General features: G+C 42.7%; 1 protein-coding gene across 2 annotated transcripts in view; it reads right to left on the bottom strand.

Moving 5' to 3' along the window:
• LOC141007147 (glucocorticoid receptor-like) overlaps positions 1 to 21,357 on the bottom strand; it is a 77,362-nt gene extending 56,005 nt beyond the window's left edge. Inside the window, exons 1-2 of one of the 2 annotated variants that reach the window (XM_073479493.1) lie at positions 20,843 to 21,357; positions 17,698 to 18,926 (exon numbers count right to left, since the gene is read on the bottom strand). In XM_073479493.1, coding sequence (XP_073335594.1) covers positions 17,698 to 18,917 — 1,220 coding nt within the window. In that variant the 5' untranslated portion in view covers positions 18,918 to 18,926; positions 20,843 to 21,357. The remainder of the gene's footprint in view (positions 1 to 17,697; positions 18,927 to 20,842) is intronic. The other variant, XM_073479492.1, reaches the window with a different exon arrangement.
• Positions 21,358 to 21,891: the final 534 nt, after the last annotated feature.

Below are 21,891 nucleotides of genomic sequence, written 5' to 3'. Positions count from 1 at the left end.
CTAGCTGCTGGATGCCTGAAATGTGCCAGGGTTACACAACACAAAGCAGAGCTGGGCAGCGGTCCAAATCAGGATACCCTTCTCAAAAGAGAGAAAGCATGAGAGCAACGAGGAGAAAGATATAAAACGACAGAGTAAAGAAAGAGAGAGAGAGAGAGAGAGAGAGAGAGAGAGAGCTGATGCATAGCTGCTGTGTTGCAATTAAATCACTGTAATTACAGCGCCTGAGAAACGAGGCATAGTCTGCTGTCGACAGCAAATCACCTGTGACCAAATTAGCTTATATCAGAGGTCAGGCGTATAACCAATGACGCTCTGGCCATCTGGGGCAAGGGCTGGGCAGTTTGACAATTGGGGCAGATGCAATGCAAATGCATACTTTAAATAACTCCAGCCTGTAATACACTACGTTAAAATGGCCAAGTGCTGTGTGGCTGAAAGGCGCAAGCAAGTTGGCTGCCTGTGGTTGAATTTTACATCCGTCAGCCTCTCTCTCCCAGCCAACTACTTTTGGTCGAGTCGATTCTAAATGTACCGTCTCTATTAGTTTGGGTAAAAAGTGGAGTGGTCCAAAATAAACAAACAAAAAGAGAAAAGAAAGTAAGGTGGTGCTGAAATCAGAGTGAGAGTATGTTGAAGTCCCCTGAGGCTGAAGCAACCAAATGTCAGAAGATAATAAATCATTAATTTGGCACCTTTGCTCATCAATCAGCCTAGCCTAGTGAGCCTGAAGGCTCTGACAGCAGAGAAGAGAAGAGAAGAGAGCCGACTGAGCGATACCAGTTCAACTGTCAGTCAGTCAGGTTGTGCAGCTGAGGCAGTAAGACAATAATAACGAGGTTTTGGGTTTGGCTGGCTGGCTATTTAGCTATATTGTGCTTTTGATTAAACTATGGCTGGAAGTTATGATAACATGAATCATTATAAGATTCATGTTATGGTAACATGAATTTAGATATCATCTAAGATTTTAGATATCAATATATTATGATATGACACAAGTGCTGTCTTTTCCCAGTTTTAGAGGCTGCATTACAGTAAGGCGAGGTCATTTTCTGAACATAGACTGCTCTAACACTTTAGAGCCTTTACCCACTTAGTCTAACCCTACCCTAACGATATAGTCACAATATCAATAATGAGCTATGACGTGCTTTGAGAAGATTTTAAAATATAATGTGTATTGTGTTGCCTATAAATATATAGCAATATTATTTTAAGGCCCTAGCTGAAACGTTCAACTTTTAATGAAGTCAACGGCGCTCGTCATTGTCACTTTTCGTGACCCGACCAACCACAGCCTCAACGGGCCAGAACAACAAAAGGTTGACATGTTTCAGTAAATGCCTGCCGGTCCCAAACGACTCTGAATTAAGTCTGCCTCGACTTCCCAGCACCTTTCGTCTCCTCTTCTTCTGACCATCGCTGCATAACTTCATCGTATTCTTTATTTTGATTAAATCTCAGATGCTTCTTGCCACAGTACGTCACAGTCCTCACAAACACACCGAATAATGCAGCCTCGCTGTTGTTCTGAGGACTGAAAAAACATTACAGGCTCAAGGAGAAGCAGTTCCTGTCATCTGGGTATTATTAAGACTAGATTCTGTTCATTGCAGAGTTACTTTCTCGTGTGTTCCTGTTGATGGTAAAATCCACATTTTACCCTAAATTAATGAGTCGGATCTATCGATATTTCTGTATCACCATTACCTGAGAGCAACACATTCGGCCTGTTCTATTTTACATCTCTTTGAATAAAGTTATTGTTATGAACATTATTCAATAATCCTGTTTACATAACGTGTGGCATGGGTTGTGTGGGTGTTAGTGTATCACTGGAGGGGAGTCAAAGAGTCCAGGGCCATTTTTCATTCCCTGTCCGTCCCTGAACCGAGGCCACTATTCAAATGGGAGTCTGAGTTTAGAGGTGGTGACAGATCCAGCGAGAGGAGTGATGACCGCAATGATGCGTGGGTTTTTTCCTGTTGCAGTGGCCTAGCACCACTTCAAAGCAGTTCAGGATATATTTACTTCCATTTGAACCATTTACACAACAGTGCAGCCATTACTGCCCCGGTACATAGCAGGAAATATTACATCCAAAATACAATACATGAAAGCATTTCAATAAGGAAATTGGGCTTTTTTTCTAGCCCAATTCACTGTCAGTATCTGACCCAAAAATCCCATTTTTAGTTGCGTCCTACTTAACTAAAAGTTCTCGACTTTACAATGTTCTCTCTCCTTCTTATCACATGAAATTACAGGAAGAAAACAGAGGGGTGGGGAGGGTAAACTGTCCATACCTTACTGTAGCAGTTAATGTCATGTGGTGTGATTTATTGCCGGCAATCTGTGAACCCGTTCGGCATGTTTGACAGAAAGTTTGAGCGGTGAAAGAAAAAGTCCCCGCTGCTTTCACTGACTCACGCAGAGCATCAAACTCAAGGCTCGAGCACTTTTTGCCCACTTTTCAATTTACCACTACATCACTAAAGACAAGCAGACCGACGCAGGCAATGACATGGGCACTATTCCCAGCTGTGAGCAGTGGAGGAGTTCTAGTGCAGTGCCAGGGCTGCAGCAGAGAGAGACGGAGTCACTGAAGGCAATGAAGCAGAGAGATACTTGAAGAGACATTTAGAGAGGAAGACAGTCTAAGCAGGAGACATCAAAGGGAGTCTGGAGGAAAAGAAGCAGGGTAAGGTGTGTGGGTGGGTGTTGGTTACACAGCCCTACACTTGTGTTAATTCCTCTCTGTTTCTAACAGGCACAGAAGATAGAGAGTCCAGGGTATGAGCGGAGGATGTGACAGGTATGTAACTATTACACAGGGGGCCCTAATACTTACATAAATAACTTGGAGCAGAGTGTTGGTGACATGTAGAGCTTGAATTTTTAAAAGAAAGGTTTGGCTTGTAAAATGTTGAGAACAATGACAAATTGAACAAGATAGTCTAAAGCCATGCTAGCGGATCCGTGAGGCTGTAATTAGACAAAGTGGTGCTTAGAGCTACATGTGAACATCAACATGCTAACATGCTAACATGTTGATGTGTAGCAGCTATTGTGTTAAGCATGTTTCCATCTTAATTTATCAAGTTAGCCTGCTCACATGTGCCAAGTAGTGGGGTCGGGTACCTTTCACATTTAAACCGATACTGAGACCGGTACCTGGAATTTGGTACAGGTTACAAACATACACAAAACATGCTGTTGTTTTTGGTTTTGACAATGGATATCGACACCACCAACGTTCATGGTAATGCATCCAATGGTTGTCATAATATTTCACTTATAATCAAGTGTCAACCTGCTGCTGGCAGGTCAGAGCATCGCCAAAGGAACTGGGATACATTGTCTGGGAACCATCGTTGGGTGCGCAAATATTGGGCCAATCCATCCAGTGTGGTATTTAACTGGATAAGTGAAAACTTTGACCTGATGGTGGTGCTACATAAAAAGTCTGGGGCTCGTCCAAGTCAGGATTCATCCTCTGGACACCAGGCATAATACATTTAACAGCACTCCATCCACGAGATGCTGAGATATTTCATTCTGGACCAAAGAGGTGGGCCAATCGTCCATTATCCCCCCGGTAAATAAGCAATACATATAATCTAGCTGACACACTGCCTCTTCCACCATACTGGTCTATTTCCAACATCGCTTTGGCGGAACAAAAACTGGCCCGCTGTGCCTCGCAGCGACGTATTATCATCATGAGCTAAAGCGACTTTAAAAATAGTGGTTTGGCCTTAGCATTAGCTCTGCTGAAAATAGACAAGCTCCAGACACAGAGGGGCTTCTATTTTGAAGAATGACAGCATGGTGGCTGAGAGGTGGGTCAATATTGCCACACAAATGAACATGGTCAATTTACTTTCACTTCAGTCGATGCAAGGGCTGAAAAGAAAAACATCAATATACAAGATTGTCTAAAATAAGAGCTCTACTTTTGAGCACTGATTTCATACTCTGGTGTATAGAGAAGGAGAACATGAGAGAAATCAGCAGAGAGAGAAAGAAATGGGTCAAGACAGACGGATCCAACACTGTAGCATCTCTGCAGCCAACCTCAGTTAACCTACACAGACACCAGCCAGTGATAGACGCACCAACCTTCCTGTCAACCAGATGCCTGGTTAGTCGGATGATAAACACAGTCCATGCCTGTTCTACCTCAGGCAGTGTTGATACCGGTGCATACTGGACCAGCATGACATAAAGAGCATTTTTCCATTCACAAACTCTGCTGCTATGTGCAGCCACAGTCTGTGTTCTTTTAAAATTCCTTCTTTTCAAAAGGAACATCTGTTGTTTGATTCTGTACTTCATCATCTTTATAGGGCAGCGTTCACATTTGCTCAAACTGGAATCAAATTCAGCCAGTCCAAATGACTACATGAGGCTTCTGTGTTTTGTGATCTTGTAGCATAGTTTTTCTACTTTATGTGCCATTTCTTTTTTTGCTATTTAAATAGGTGCAGAATCAAGTGGACACTGTAATGTGCAGTCACTGGAGGAGCATTATAATGGCGGGCAAAATGAGAAAGTGCTTTCACAGCAAACCACAACATCTCGTGTGTTTCCCACTGTTGACTTTTCAAAACCAAAATGGGCCTAGATGTCCGTCAATGCCAGAGTTATATTTACAGCAAACTGCCTGGTGGGTGTGTAGCGATGCCTGGGGAAGAGGCCATTTTTGAAGTTTTCTTTAAAAATTCGAAGGTCCAGTGTGTAGGTTTTAGTGGCATTTAGCCGGAGAAGGTGCAGATTACATCCAACTGATACCCCTCGTCCCCACCCTCCCCTACAGTTGCCACTACAAATGATAAAAATTGCTACAGAAACATGGCGCTTTAACATGGCACACCCTGTGGAATAGGGCCCAGTCCCTCTGTAGAAAAAAGGCCCATTCTAAGGTGAGAAAAACACAATTTTTTAATGAAATTTTCCAATATTGCCAACATTTTTGATAATCAATTAATGAGTTGAGCAAAAATGTCAAAAAATAGATGGCTCCGGCTTCTTCAATGTAAATATTTTCAGATTCTTTGTCTTAGCCTACATTATATTCAATTTCTGTCCCTAAATCCCTCTAAATCCTCCATACTGGACCTTTAAAAAAAAAAAAAAAAATGTTTTAAGAGATAACAAAATGTCTTGTAAAGTCATTTACACCAGCTTTTAATAGCAGTGTATTTTAATATCTGGATGACGCTTGATTTAAGTGAGCAGCAGTCGCTCAGCAAACACACAACAAGAAGTGGGGCACCTTGGACTATAAAAGCCGAATCTGTACTGAATCTCATTAATGGTGTTTTGACTGAGGCAAAATGAGGCCATTATGAAGTTTTTCCCTTGAACCAGCTGGCATGGATCGTAGGATTACACAAGGTGCAAGTCTGAACGACAGCTTCGGGGGGTGAATGTTTGCCTCCACATGTACAGTAACCTTGGTCAGGTAAATTATTGACCGGGCTATGGCACAAGGTCCTCTGCGTTGTCTGGTGACAACCTATAACATAGCCAGCTGTACACATGCAGCAATCAGGGCTGCAAATGCATAGTGAGGATTATCCCCGTGTGTGTACATCGGTGCATATCTACACATACTCAGGCAAGAAAAGGGCTCATTAATAGGTCTGATGCAATAAAATGCGATTCTGTGTAACGCTATACTAATCAACCATGTTACACAAGTACATTTTGCCAAGCCTTTTTTTTATTCAGCTTGACTTGGCAGCATAATAATCCACCCACTTTCACATCATTAGCATTGACAACTGAAAAAGACAGAATCTACTGCCTGGGTCCTCAAGGACAAGTGTCATTTCACAACAGCTCTAAAAAGCAGCTCAATGACAAATATTGAATAAACTAATCGTAAACAAATAGCTCCTAGTGATCATTGCTGAACAACTTGTCGTGTGAAATGTATGCTTAAGGCCTCCGTCAGGGGTTGAGAACCACACAAACTGTCACTTCTGCTATAGATGCGTCTCAAAATCTCATCGTTCCAAACAGGGTTGCAGCTTCACAGTGTACCATTGTATGAAAATTGGCAGTTATCTACTGTATTTAGTGTCATTTCAAAGTTCATATCAAGTTTCATGTCTGTCAGGACTAGGTATGGGACAACATGAAAGTTTTATTTTATGATCCTGGGCCCAAATAATTACTTCCACTCTTAAAATGGCATGAAAACACACTGGAATCATTTTACCTTACGTTTTGTTTAGAAATAAATATTTTTTATTGCATCACAGATAGCATAAACATCTTTTTTAATCAGAATCCTTTGAAAAGTACAGAGCTGGATGGTGGTGACAGAGATAAGAGGTATTGGAGAAGACAGCTTCCTCCTTCCTCTACAAGCAGGCACCACATCTCCCTGTCATTATTAAGTTTGGAAACCACAGTAGTTCAACACACCCAATTTTAATTTTTAAAAGCTGTGTCTTCAGGCATGGTGACAGACTTAAGATTTCATTTCTGCCATAGGTCCATTCGGGACAGGACCATACATTATTGAGCTGGACAGATATTTTCAAGTCATTCACATGAGGATACTCACAATTATCCAGATTCACGATTATCCCAATAATGGAATTTCACCACGATCAACTCTTCTTGAGTGTTTTTATCATCAGCTGCGATTGATTTTTTTATTGTCCCATCTCTTGTCAGGACGCAACATTTTGTGAAATTATAATTAAGTGTTCGTTCAACCCTTTAAGTGTCAATGTAACTCATAATAACAGTTGTGTAACACTGTACACAGCGCTAACATGAAACTGATATTTTTCGGAGACATTATCGTAACATGAAAATCTCACACTGTTGCAACCCAAGGTCCAAAGTGAATTCAACTCTTCCCCCTTTGAAGGACCAAAAACACTTTTTTTGGTTATCTGAAGACAAATAATTGAGTTTTATCTCAGTTATTTAACCCCCACCCTCTCCTTTCCAACCTCGTCTTTGAAAGAAACTGCACTAAAAACATATTTGTTGTATTTCAAATGGGAGGCTAACCTGTATTTCTCAAGCACCTCTAACCTCCAGGCTTCAATAGCTGGCAGGTCTGTGATATTGTACATTAGCTGTAACTAAAGGGCACTCAGCAAATCAAAAAGAACAGCAGCTCTGGGACTGGGGAGATTCATCAGGTGGCTCACACTTCAACAGGTTGGACACTTGCTGCCGGAGGGGTCTGACCCTGCGGCCTCCTGCTGACAGTCTCCGTGGTTACTCTGCCACCCTGCTGACACTGATCAGGTAGAGGGAGAACTCTTCACTCGAGATTCTTGAGGAGTAACCGAGTTGAGGAGCAGAGGCATTACATGTTCTTTCCCCTTTGAAACAATATTTGTACAGACTAGTATCCAATTTTTGGATTTGGATCACGTTGATAGGTATTTTTACTATGCAAAACACAGATAACTGAATATTTGAGTAGCATTGAAATCACAGACGATTAGTAAATCAGACAAAAATGACTAAGCATCATCTAAGCAAGAATCCAAACTTCCCACTTCCGTTTGTGGGAGGGATAACCACATGAACTAAGAGTGATCCCTAAACCTTGGCAGTCAATCCCTGGCATGCCCAGACTACTTTTCCTCTAGTCCAATCAGGGACACTGAGAGGGTGAGAGATGCACAGACATAACGATGTGTGTGTATCCCTCCTACAGATTAAGGGCATTCCCCTCCTTGCTGACTCGAGACGGAGGAATTAAAGACGATCGCATCTGTGTCAGATGAGAGGAGAAAAAGCGATGGTGACCCACAAGCAGACAGGCAGACAGGCTGCACAACGCAAACAGAGCATTGAAATATCTCACAGCGCAGACACAGAAGAACAGAGCAACAGTAAAGAGCACAGGAAAATAAAAGCAGCGAAGGCAGGAAATTCCACCAACTTGATTCATCGATCGAAAAACAAGTCGTGACACATCAGAGATATTTACGGACTTGCAGTGAAACACAGCACTACCAGACTTGTTATAATGTTTGTGCTCCTGCAGGAGATTTCTTTTTGTTTTCCCGCAGCAACAACAAGACAAAATCATCAAAGTCTCGGTGCTTGTTACTGAATCAAAAAACAACAACTGGACACAGAGAGATGCTGGAGGAGAAGAAGAAGAAGAAGAAATTCCAATCAGAGGAGGACAATCTTCATTGACCCAACAAAGTAAACAAACAAACTCTCTTTGTTTCCATGACTGAATAAACAAACTGACCTTAAAGGACAACACAATTTCATACTGATTTACTTTGTTTATATGTGGCAGACCCTGCCACCTTTCTAGCTTCACAGAGTTTTCCGGAGACCTTATTATTCCTCTGTGAACAGCTTGTTTATTCAGTTATGGAAAAGATAAATATTTCTGAGTTTGCATTATAGCCTCATTATTATTGTAAATATAAAAAATCTAGAGTTTGAATTCATTTGTAATTAATCATTTATTAATTTGTTTTATTTAGAATATTTCATTACTTCTGTCCATAGAGTCCATTGATTAAGCTCAGTGATGTACAGATGGGTTACAAATAAGGTTAAAAAAAAGAAAGAAAAGGTTCAAATATAGATGCGTACATACAGGGCTCACTGTCAACATGCCCTCTCCACCATCATCGTTATGACTATCAGTAGCTTCGAAGCTGCCTGAAGCCTCTGTTGTTTCTTTCTTTAATTCATCACCCAAATGTAAGATCAAATGATAGGGAGATGATCTGTGCATGCAGGTGACAAAGGGCAGAAAATGAAGTGTTTGTTTTTCTTTATGTTTCATTTTTGGGGGGTGTGTGGTGGAGGGCATAGCTTACCACCTCCACTAACCAATTTCCTGGGGAAACCCCTGACATGTACTGTGCTAGCTCATGCAAATTTTGTACACATTTATGCTTTTTGTTTGGGTTTGAATTTGATTTTTTTTTTAAAAACATGCTGGGGAGTTGCTGCTTTTCTCTTTCTTTAGGATTCTTTCTACTTTACTTCTGCTAAGCACAATATTTCCTAGAAAAAAAGCCATTTGGTGCACGGTCACGTGACAGAAAGAAACAGTGCAACTGCTCAAGAAGAATAAGACTGACAACACACTGACCACAAGGCAAGACAGCGATGCTCCATATGCTAGTTGAGTGTTAATTGTTCTGAATTCAGGTAAACAAACACGTCAGTCAGAACCTCTGAGCAAAACACAGAGAAAATAAAAACAATATTTTTATTGCAGTAGGGTGCTTCAGCCAAAGAGGGCATTATGGCCACTAGACTTTGCACTTCCTGTCTCCTGATAAAGTTGATGCCAAACATAACAAGTACAATCCTCTGTTTATGAAGTACAGTAAGTCAGTGAAGCTCACTCCTGACATATCCATCAGTTTGCTCAAAGAATTTTTCATATGAACGGAGCTGGCGAAGCATCGGTGCGAAAGACATGGACTGCTGCCATAACAAACACACCCCATTATCGCTTTCTCGCTGTCAATTTCTGGTTCAATTGTTGCAAGCTGAGCGTGGGTACACTGCTAAGTAAGCCCCTGCATATATGACTTGAGCAAAGATACAGTATGCATGCACTCACAGGAACTTTAAAGCATAGTGCCGTTGGCCATCACATAATTCATCAGACAAGGACGGGTTTAGAAAGAATCCTGCTCGAGTTATCCTTCAAGGATCTCTTACTCTATTCTGAGTATTGCTAGTCTATACCAAGAAATGCCTTCCAGCTCGCTTCAGCGACCATACACAGGCATCACATGATGTGCAATGAAGCATTTGTGAGTGCATATGTTTGTTTGTTCATAGCGCACAGTATGTGGGTGTAGTGTGTATATGTTACATACAGCTAATGTGTGTGTGGAAACAATACAGAATTGAAATAAATCGAAGCAAGCTAAGCAGTGTCTGATCACTGTATAAATAAACACAGATATTTCAAAGAATAGTTGTCTTATTTCTGTAGTTGAGTTTTTCAAAAATTGCGTTGCTCCAACAGCTTCCTGAAAAGATTTTCAAAAATAGTTCTTATTGCAGGGCTATTGCCCGTGTTTTCATGCTTTGCAGTGAATAAAAAGACAACCTTTGTCCTGCAAAGAGGTTAAATCCATCATGTGGCCTTGGATATGTTCACGACACCCAACACCAGCGTAAACATGCCGGCAGCCACCAAAACAGCCTTAAAAAAGAAACAGCTTGGCTGCTAAGAGGCCTAGACCTCCTTTGGCTCTCTACACTGCACTGACCCCAACTGAGACCTACATCAAAGGGCTCAGTACAGTAGGCTGCAAAGAGGGCAGAGTGACCCAGGAGGAGAGAAGGAAGAAGAGCTACAAGATTGAGTCAATGAAAGAGCATCTTGTTAGTGTCTTGGCTGATGATCAGAGCTGACATGTCCGCTGTGACTCCAGGCCGCATGTATAAAGCCTCTTTAAAGGCGAAGCACCAATATGGAATCAGCCTGACCTTTCAGTTCGACAATGAAGACCAAGTTGGAGACTCTTCGAATCTCACTTTACACAGGGCTCGGATGATTCCAGAACAGCTTGTCAACATACAACATGTAGTTTAGATGTTTACGTCCCATGTGAACAAGTGAGGCCTGACTGGCTATTCCTGAGAAGAAAAAACTGAGTCAACTGAGTGTTTGCTACTGATGAAGGAAGGGGGAAATGAACGACGAAGTGGTAATTGAACAGGAAGATGCAGTGACAGGTAAAGAGCAGTGAAATGTAACCTTGCATACAGAAAAAGGTTAAGCCTATTAAGCAACAGGAACTCACACAAACAATGTGGATTGAGGTTGGCATAATCTTAGAGATTACAAATCCAGGAAACTGAGTCAACAGGCATGAGTCTGACCTAGTTTGGCTTCAGTTTGTTTTATCTGCATTTTGCCTGACAACCTGTTTTGAAATGACTGTCGAGGACACTTACAGTAGGACAGCTGAAATTCCCTGGAGGCATTTATATGCATGTTAAAAAAAAGCAGTGATTTTTATCTCATGTTGTGAAACATTCTGTGAAATAAGGGAAATCAAAGAGGAGGACTGATGCTGAAGATTAGTAGTAATAGTAGTAGTAGTATTTGGTATTTCCCCCTTTTGCTTTAATCACAGCAGGCAATCGAGCCGGCATGGACTCCACAAGTGTGTTCAAAACCTGATGACTCCTAGCATGATGTGAGAGTCTTCCACAAAGCTTCCTGCGTTCTCACATAATGCTGGGATAACATGAGTCATCAGGTTTAGCACAAACTTGTGGAGTCCATGCAGGCTCGAACACATGCTCTCATTTAAGCAATAGGGAGACATACAAAAACGAATATACTCTGAAAATCATGTACATTTTTGTAAAATTAAAAGTTTTACTGAAATTGTTTTGCTGATATCATTTTAATGGAAAAAAATAGTATTACATAAACAAATGCAAAATAAAGGTATTATTTATATATTTATAAATGTATATGTATGCATATATAAATATATATATATATATAAATAAAGGTATATATGTATATATGTATATATATAGATATATACATATACAATATATATACATATAATATATACTATTAATTACATCAGACAAAGGTCTTCACAAATGTACAAGAAAACCCTCAAAAAACAATTTCTGATCAGCATTGATTACAGTTGGTTTGGGTCCATTAATTTTAATGATAATATCATCGTCATGATGCAGTTCCACTGAAATGTAAATGAACGATAATGACGAATTATCACAGCATGACAGCTCGTGGTTTCTACAGAATTATGTGTTCACAAATGTGTAAGTGACAGATCATGTTTCAATTCAATCGAGTCACCCAGTCTTGCTTGAGGGTGTTTTCTCATCAGTAAAATAACACCCACAACAGAAACAATATAATCGCAACTGTCAGCAACATTAATGATGATGTTTCTGTTACCTACAGTTTCCACAAGCAACGACATGTAAAGAAATGTGGCAATGAATTAAGCCAGGCTGACAACCAGAGAGCTACACTCAAACCTAGCTCTGAGTGTAGCTAAGGGGAAATTATAATAATACTCCTCATCCAATGCTCCGTTATAATCACCATCTTCATTAACTTGCTAATTCTCAGTTATGGACCCTTCCGGTGCTAGAATCCATCACTACAACTCATGCTTACATTTCTGCTGCATAGGTTCTCCCTTCTACCGGCCCCTTGGATCAGTCTCCAGAACTATCCAGGAGGAAGTCCAGATGTGCCTTGCACTCTTCTGTGCACTGGTTCTTTTGCTGTTTTCCCGCCAAAAGGTAAACAATACACTTGGAAATAAAATGCTTCATGGAAATATCCTTCAAATATCCACATTGTTGTAGTCTAGCCAATCTAAATTTAAAACACTTTTTAAATTTTCAAACAATGCATGCATAGTGTTGTTTCAGAACCTGTTGTCGCCTCAATGACTTGCCACCTTCGGTGCGTTATATATGTTCTTGCGCATGTGAAAGGTCTTGAAAGTTTAAAAGGTCATAGTCCGCACCAACAGAAGCTCCTCTCTCCCACGGAAAACACTGTCCCTGAAACGCCTCATCGGTAGTCTCGCCTTTGATTCTGTGACTTTGTGACATCAAACTACATCACTGAGTCACATTTGCATAACTTAATGCCTAGCAGCTAGTTTGACACACGAGAATGGATTTAGCAGAGCTGCTCTGTTATTGTTAGTGGTGCTGACACAGGCATGTGTGAGCTCACCAATCAGAGCAGACTGGGTAATCCAGAGATGGGGGGGCCTTAAAGAGACAGGAGCTAAAACAGAGAGTTTCAGACAGAGGGGGAATACAGTGCTGCACCACTGGCCAGTATGAGAAAACTGTTTTTTCTAGTAGTAACCCAAAATAAAATTATGAACTTGAAAATGAGCATAATATGTGTCATTTAATGTTAAAGCAGCTCATGTGCTAAGATGCCTCTATCAATGTTAGGTTTGGCTTTAAATGAAAAGTCGTTAATTGCACCCAGAGGACATAGAATAACAGACGGGCCTGAGGAAATGTAAATTAATGCCAAGCTGACATATGCTGGAAAGTTATTTGAAAAGGAGCATGAAGTCTTTGACTGAATCACCAGTTTTACCACCAAGCATCAGCAAAGCCCTACCTCTATGTTTAATACTTAATAAACCATTAGCAAAAAAGTGTTCATTTGGCATTCAACACAATTCACCCTCATAACATCAAACAAAAAGCACAATCATCCTTTAAAGTAGATGCACACGTCTGTGAGTGTCTCCTTTGACACCCTTAATCTGCAGCACACTTCTGGCATAAGAGCGTGTGTGTGTGTGTGTGTGTGTGTGTGTGTGTGTGTTTGCGTGACATCTTCGTGTGTGAAGCTTTTACATGCCTCTGTGAAATATGGAGAGCTCTGAGGGGCCCATCAGGGGTGAGTAGGTGAGAATAAAGAAGAGGCTGAATGACAGTTTAAGGAGAGGAGAGAGAGGCAACAGCACCCCAGAGCAGATCTGTACACGTGGCCTTCCAGCATCCCTGTGTGTACACGCAAACACACACACACACACACACACACACAGTCTGTCTTGCCATTCGCAGCTCGGCTCTGGTACACACTGACGCACGCAGCTCAGCAACAGCGAACAGTTAACACTAACTTTTTAACCTGTTCACTGTCAGTATGACTAAGAACTTACGAGAAAGAATTTAACGAGAAATTATGATGAGACTTTAAATTTAGAACCAAAAAGATGAAAAGATTAACAAGCCTAACATTCAGAAAGTAATTACGTTATTCTGTATCATAAACTAGGATCAATCAAAGGAGTATCATGCTGTTTCAAGAATTTCAAAGAATGTTTCAGGGGCCTCGTTTCACCCTGAGCATGAGGCAACAACATTTGTCTATTTGATTATCGGTTATATAACTGGAGGCTTGAGCCAAGCAACGTGATGGAGCCACTTTGTGTTCCAAGTGTGCTGAAAATTCCCATAGAACAGCTAGGTGGGCTCACTGACATACTGCACAGTACATGGAGTCGGTTGCTATGCTTAGTCATGTGGTAACCAGGCAGCCGGCCATTTTTCATTCATACTTTGAGATACACCCAGCATCATGTGTATACATCATATAACGCAATCTTGTGCAACTGCAGAGCAACCAAACACTGCTTTTGGCAGCTTATATTGTACAGTAAAGCACATTCACCTTTGCTTGGTATATTACATCGCAATATTATGAATTATATATTATTATATTTTATGCAAATATGTAGTATGCATATATATTATTGCAATTGCTATGATTACAGTGAAGTTCACAGTCCACACTTGACACTTACACACAATTGTTTCTTCCTGCAAAACTGAAACAATTCATCTATCAAATAATTAATCTGAAGAAACTTAATCTCTCTCTATTTTCATGATTCATCATTTGTCATTTTTGTCAAGACATATGACGCTTATTTTCAGGTTCAGGTCCACCGTCAAGTGCAGCAGCACTGTATTCCCCCTCTGCCTGAGACGCTCTGTTAGAGCTCCTGTCTCTTTAAAAGGCCCCCCTCCCGAATACCCAGTCTTCTCTGATTGGTCAGTTCACACATGCCTGACCACAGCACCACTAACAACAACATAGCAGCTGCGCTATATCAAATCTTTCATGCCAAACTAACAGCTGGGCATAAATTATGCAAACATGTGACATGATGACATGGTGTGATGTCACAAAGTCACAGAATTAGGTGAGACTACTGACGAGCCATTCCAAGAGCAGTGTTTTCTGTGGGAAAGAGGACCTTCAGTAAGTGGCCTTTTTCAAGATCTTTTACATGCAGAATAACGTATAGAAAACATGGAAGGAAAGAAGAAAAAAAAGCATAATAGGTCCCCTTTAAGCAAAAACCCTTCACATGCTCTTGTTCTAATTCACCTCAGTTTCAGTTCAGTTTTTCTTGCCTTTTCTTTGTGTGACAGCAAACTGAATGAATTTGGGTTCTGGGCTTTTGGTCTGACGAAACAAGTAATTTGCAGATGTAACTGAAATTCAGGAAATTGCAATGGCCATTTGTTACCATTTCCTGACATTTTAAAATTCAAATAATTAATCCATGATGAAAATGATCATTGATTGCACTCTTACTGTGACAAAAGTCTGATTTTACTTTGAAATAAATCTTGCAAAATTGCATTTAAATGAATCAACTTGATGTTAGTGAAACTGAGCTGCATGGTAATAAGAGTCTGATTATTGCATCATCTTCAAATAACATTATTCTGTGGGATATTTGGTTATGAATAATTCATTTAAATGGTTGTGCATCATGGTAAATTCAGAGAACGTGACAGTTTGAGAAACTATGTTTGACAGTTGGTCCTTCTGCACATCAGTCTGTTTGTATGTTGAACTGTTTGTAAGGGCTTTTGCGCTGTTTCTGTTTCGACCATGCAGAGCGTGCCCTGCATCACGGGCGCACAGTATGAAAACACACACCATGCAAGTGTGCAGTAACATACCAGGAAGTAGCTTGTGCACGTCAGCGCTGTGGCACAGATTCTGGGCATTACCACATGTAGTTTTAAAAAAACAAACAACAACACTGATTGTTGTTTGGTTAAATTAGCAGGTGATACAAACACTTGTTGTTGCCACATTAGCCTGCGCAGGAAAGCAAAATAACAAAAAAAATAGCAGCTTATTGGGCTGCCATCTGTATATTTCATCATGACAAAGAGACTCCACCATAGTATAAACAGCACAACAGCCCAGGAGCATATCAATCTGACAGGAGAGGCGATAACAGTGGCTGACATGTTCATCTTTGACTTGTTTGCAAGCAACACTGAGCCAATCACCTCAATGGCTCTTTCAGAGGGACAATGCTGACTCACATTATTACCTTGCATTAATCAAACACCATCTTGCTATCTGCACATTCAAGCCGTGTTCACAAAGCAGCTCATATAACGGCAAATACATCTCGTGCTCCCGCTCGCAGCCTATTCAGTTGTCACAGTATATAATATAGAATGGTATAGTGCTTCCAAGCTCAAGTGAGGCGTGTCCACCAGACACGAATGCAACTTTGTCACAGGACTCGTTTTCCCCCTCTCATTAAACATCAACTAAACATTAACATCGTGTTTTCTCGATGATTCACTTCCTTTGGGATGACACATTTTAAGCGAGTCTGTGATATCTTTATAACAAGCGCCGTCTCACAGCACCGTTTTGGAAAAATACCAGAGGGCGAGGCATGAACAAATAATGATGAGTTAAGCGTTTCACAATTTTTTTCTTCCAAAAATAAATTGATTTCCAGTAACTGCTGTGAGTTATGGAATCACCAAAGCTGATATACGGAAAAAATGCAAGATTACAAATGATTTTATCTCTTCCGGGTGATTAAAGGAGCACTCTGTACTTTTGGGGAAGAACTTTTAATCAGAAGAGACTGATTTTGTGTCTGAACAAACTACATAAACAACCTCTTTTCGTTTTCATGACTTAATAAACTGAATAAACAAACTAACCTTAAAGGACAACACAAATTCATACTGTTTTACTTTGTTAATATTTGGCGGACCGTGCCACCTTTCTAGCTTCAAACGGTGTTCTGGGACCTTATTTACCTCTGAGAACAGCTTGTTTATTCAGTTATGGAAAACATACATATTTCTGAGTTTGTATTATAACCGTAAATATGTCTGAAAACTACGTAGTGCCCCTTTAACACCATCTCAATTAATTTTTTTCACTTCCATATTCAACAGTTTCTCTTTTCCCTCCTGCCTCGTTGCAATCCGCAACCTCTCATCTGCTTCCTCTGACAATAATCCCGTAAATAAAGCAGAATGTATTCCTACACATGTCATGCATGGTGTTCCTAAAATGTGATGCAATGTGGATAAATTGGAGGAATGTGTGCCCTGCTGCGTCTGCCCACTGTAGATGATAAGCGCCAGATGCCTCCCATCTCAGGAGCTCTAGCAATTTCCAGACCAAAAAAAACTGTCAGACAGAACACACAACACCTGAGCAGTCTTTTTTTTTTTTTTTTACTGAAGTGATGTTTCAGTCACACCAGATACTCTGTCATAACAACTACAAAAACTGCTTTTATTTCCCAAGTGCACACTCAGTCTGTCCTGCAGGGAACTAAAGTGCCCTGATGCACTGTGCTGAGCTTGATTTGACTTCAGGAGCATCAATACAGACCAGCACGTATGTGCAAAAAGAAAAAGGCAATATGAATATCGATTACCGAGTCAATGATTCCCATACTCGTAACACAATCTGTAATTCACAGTCAATCATTCATCGCCTCTTTAAAAGGGTGTGTTAGTTAATTTTTACGAGTACTGTGGTGAACAACAAACAAGCTGAATCAAGAAGTGACATCCAATGAGTTCGGCCCTGAGGCTCATACTGCACCGCTTCTGTGCTGATAGATTTTAGAAAAAGCAGCAAAAATGACCCCACAAAAACCCAAAACAAGTCAGCGAGTTCGATCACAGTTTGTACTCTGGAGAAAACTTCTCACAGCTACGACAGCAGGAGTGTGAATCATCTTCAACTCTGCTGTTCCTTGCGCAGACATTTTTGCATATTTTTAAAAGAAAATACCATGAATGAAAGCAAGCACCAAATAACTCACAGGGGACAAAGTAAACCGCAGGGTAAAGTAATTCCATGAGACCTACCTGGAGAAGCTGTGGGAAAAAGTTGCCAAGGCTGCGGCGGAAGGGAGCCCGTCGTCACCCCTCTGTATCCCGGACGACTCTCCATATCTGCTCCCCCTGGCCCAGCCCTCCCCGAGAGGCAGGCCTGAGTACATGCCAAAAGGCTTCTGGTCTTGTAGGCCCACTGTGGAGGACGGGTTGGCTCTGTAGTGGTAGCCCATGGGCGAGGACATGGGGCCTCCTCCGTGTAGAGTGCTCATGCTGCCCTGGAGACACTGCGCCTGGCAGAACCCAGCGTTGTCCTGCTTCTCCTGTTTGACCACACCGGGAGTGCGGATGTGGATGAAAGAGCTGTCGGGATCCTTCTCTTCCTTGATCATAACGCTGGAGAGAAGCGACGCGGGCTGCTGCTGCTGCTGTTGATGATGAAGCTGATGCTGCTGGTGCTGGAGAAGGTGGTGCTGCTGCTGGTGAGGATGATGCTGGATGGGGGGGTCCGTGCCGTTCACGCTGGTACAGTTTATTCCGTTACTCACGAGAGGTTTTGTTTCCTTTAGCAAGCCGCTGACAGGACCACCACCACCGCTGCTGTCATGGAGGATGTTATCCAAGTGTGCCACTTCTGAATCCAACTCAAAATCACTGATTTCTGGCAGAGAGCTCGGAAGGTCAAGGTCTTGCCAAATCTCGGTATCCTCGATCATGCGACCGCTGCTGCCATCCAAATCGCTAGGACCAGCGCTTGTGTGTCCGCTGTAAGTTTCCAAGTCTTTATCCAGAGAAAAACTCCCCTCCTGCTTGATGTGCTGGGGAAAAAGGTCGGGCAGAGGAAGGTTGCCCAGGACGGAGCTGTCGGAGGTGCTGATGACAGAGGTGGACGTCCGGGTGAGCTCGGAAATACTCTGCTTCAACAACGGCAAGTTGTCCTCTATGTTGAATAAATCTATATCCTGGTGTTGCTGTTTCTGCATCATGATGATTTTACCCTCCTTCATGTCTGGCAGGACCTGATGCTGAGGGGGTTCAAAGAGGCCTCCAAGCTCCCCCTGGTCTTTGGTTCCACCCTGTCCGTTTGGGGACACTGTGGGCAGGGGCAGAGACCCAGGGCCAGGCAGGTGCATCGCAGACTGGAGCAGCGAACCAGCTGTGTCACCTGTATCTCTGCCGACTCCGGCTGCTGCCTCCCCAAATGTCAGACTGTCGTCTCGATTACCGTTACGCTTCAGTCCACCCTGATCCATTTCTTTATCCTGACAGGACAGTGAGGGTGAGACAAAGAGTTCACAACACACACAGAGTTAGAGAGAAAAGACACAAGGTCAGGCTTTAAAACTCTGATTTTACAGCTAGATAAGATGACACAAACACAGTAGAGAAGTAGAGAAGTCAAATTTAAAGAGCTTAAAAAGTTACAGGTGTTTTGAAACATCTGTATTAACAACGTGTTATGGCGCAGCTCAAAAAGCACAGTGCAAGTCTCACGTCTGCTCCCGTGCCTACGCTTTCCTCAATTAATTTTTTCGATTCAAGAAACGACAACAGCCGAATCAAACAGGCCACCTCATCCCCTCACACCCACACTGCAACAATATGGCAGAGGCACAAACGGCACCAAGCAGTACTGGGGGAAAAAAAATCAGTACAGAAAAACAGGAGACCACAGCCATTACATAACATAAACGCCTATAATGCTCATGTTATTTCTTTGAACTATGCCCTCCTCTCAACCCAAGCGTCAAGTAGTGCAGGGCATGCTCAGGCATAACTTGTGTTGTAGGCATTGCCAGTGACAGTCGCCTCACATAAGCGAGCGAGCCTGTTTGCAACAACATACATCTGTGGAGAGAGATTATAACCCACAATGGGCCTCCAGGGCAACTGCAGCAGTCACCAATAACTGTCTATCTCCATTTGCGAGGGAGGGCAAGTCAAAATAACATTAACGAAGTGATACATTTTAACGAAATGTACTGAAATCACGCTAATATGAGTCAAGTGGAATCATGTGGAAGCTCTGCAGAGAAAAGCCTTCTGCATGTGGCAATTCGGCGGTTAAATCATCTGTCAATCTTTAACAATGACGGCCACATCTGGAAGGGGGGAGATAAACTCCTGTCACACACGCACGAATAGGCCGGCGGATTCGGAACTTCGTCTGGCGCTTGAACGCAGCTCGTGCCAAATAAATAAATGACTGTCACCTTGAAATAAAGCATTGCTGAGCAGTTAATGACGACAGGATCCTTTCCTGTGATTTTTCTTATGCATGCGAGTCTCAGATCAGTTGTATTTGATCTGTTGTTGTTGTTGTTGTTTGCCTGAGGCAGCGCGCGTCACATGCGCCCTAGAAGACATCCAACTCCTTATAGCATATACAGGAGAGGATATACGGCGCTATATGGGCAGCGGTTTAGCCTGCAGCACTTCCTTTGCAGCAATGTGAGGCTGAAAGTGAGGTCCGAGCTCTTGTAGCGGTCCTGGAGGGGCTTTAGCGGAGTTTCTCTACGACAATGAGGGGTGATTTTTATTTTTATCGCACTCTCCTGATTGAGAGTTTGAAAGGTTTCCGTTTTGGGTTTCGACATGTCACCCACCCCTCCTCCTCCCGCCCACAGTACTGTACGGAAGGCTCTGTAGTGTGATCAACACTCGGCTCGACTAGGACATCATCAACTCCACTCGAGTTTGTTGACTGAATTCAGTCCATGCAGGATACTGCGCGTTAAAGTTGGAGAAGTTTGGGCTTTCCTGACTTGCCACAGTCTCCTGTACTTTTCCGACGGAACAGTGGCTCAGCGCATCATTACAGCATTAGTGCAACCTGTTGGCTGCGATGGGAAACTGCAGCGATCACACCGCCTACAGCCGACGAAGCTGATAAGAAGCCGTCACGTACAAGTTTGTGCAACATTTTTTCATCCAAGCACATAAATAAAACGCTTCCTCCGAGCGATCGCGGTGATACATCTCATATTTTTTTTACGCGCGTCACAGGGCGCACGGCTGTCAATGCGCCTGTAACGCGCGGCGCCGGGGACGCTCATCGTCGGCCTACCTCGGGGGCACAGCCAGCTCCCCCCACCACCACCACCACCACCACTACCACACACACCCTCTCTCTCAGTAAAACAGAGGACAAGTGGCTGCATCTAAAAGTAAACCGTACCTGTAGTGAAAGAAGGATGCGCTCCACCGGTCAGGTCATCTCCCGTCGGTCCAAGTTGGGGGCGAAAAAAAAAAACCCGTGAGAAATAACGCAATGTCCAGTGAGTGAAGCCCTCAGATAAGCCCCTTCCTTGCAGCGGTGTTGCGTGGTGAAATGTCAGCTGGATTTCTTGCCGCCTCTCTCCCCGTGCGGCGGCGAAACATCGTCCGAAATATCAACTATTTTCTAACTTCAGTCAACAAGCGCCGCTGACATATCTGGAGCAGGGAGAGATCCACCGTGTGCGCCCGTGTCGCCGATCTGTCGATAACTTTTTAACGCCAGCAGGAGGGGTGGTGGTGGTGGAGGTGGGGGAGAGAGAGAGAAGTGATCGATCGCTCGCAAAAAAATTCACGATAAATCCGCGATGATTGGACAGATCTGCGGCGCGATGTTGCGCTCCAGCGCCATTAAACCCGTGAGAATATTAAAGTTATATAAGACAGCCGTGCTGCCCTGGCGCACTCAACTGCAAACTCAGGCAGGGCATGGCGGACAGTTAGTGAAACGGCGTCAAAGTAAATGGGACAAGAGGAGCGCTTCCGGCGCGTCCTTTCAGAACAAAAGCCTCGTTGATGCGTCTGCGATAAAGATGTTTTACATAGTTATCTCACAGATGGAAAACGCACATCGGTGGCTCATTCAAAACAGATTCACGCACTTTAATTGTAAGTTCAGCCAAGACAGATCGCGTAACTTCACTTTTTATTCACTTCAGCTTTTACTTTACGTCACAATATCCCAGCTTCCTGTCACCGTCCGTCCACATCTGACAGCTTGGCGCAGCTGTTAGTTTGACACTTGCAGGTGAACGCCCCTTTCCCCAGTGAAACTCTCACTGCTGGGGAATCTGTCAAAACGTGTCTTCGTCGGCCACGATCGCTAACCTTCAGGCATGGCGGGACCGAGGAGTCATTTCTAGGCTGTAACCTGCAGCAGCTCCGACCACAAAACCACGGGTCATCCGTGCAAAATCCCCTCATAGCGTTTAAGTCTCATGTGGGGCGTCT

Source organism: Pagrus major, chromosome 13, assembly GCF_040436345.1.
Source record: "Pagrus major chromosome 13, Pma_NU_1.0".
In the NCBI taxonomy this organism is placed as follows: domain Eukaryota; kingdom Metazoa; phylum Chordata; class Actinopteri; order Spariformes; family Sparidae; genus Pagrus; species Pagrus major.
The sequence above is the reverse complement of the archived record's forward strand: the minus strand, read 5'-3'. Positions and strand labels throughout refer to the sequence as shown.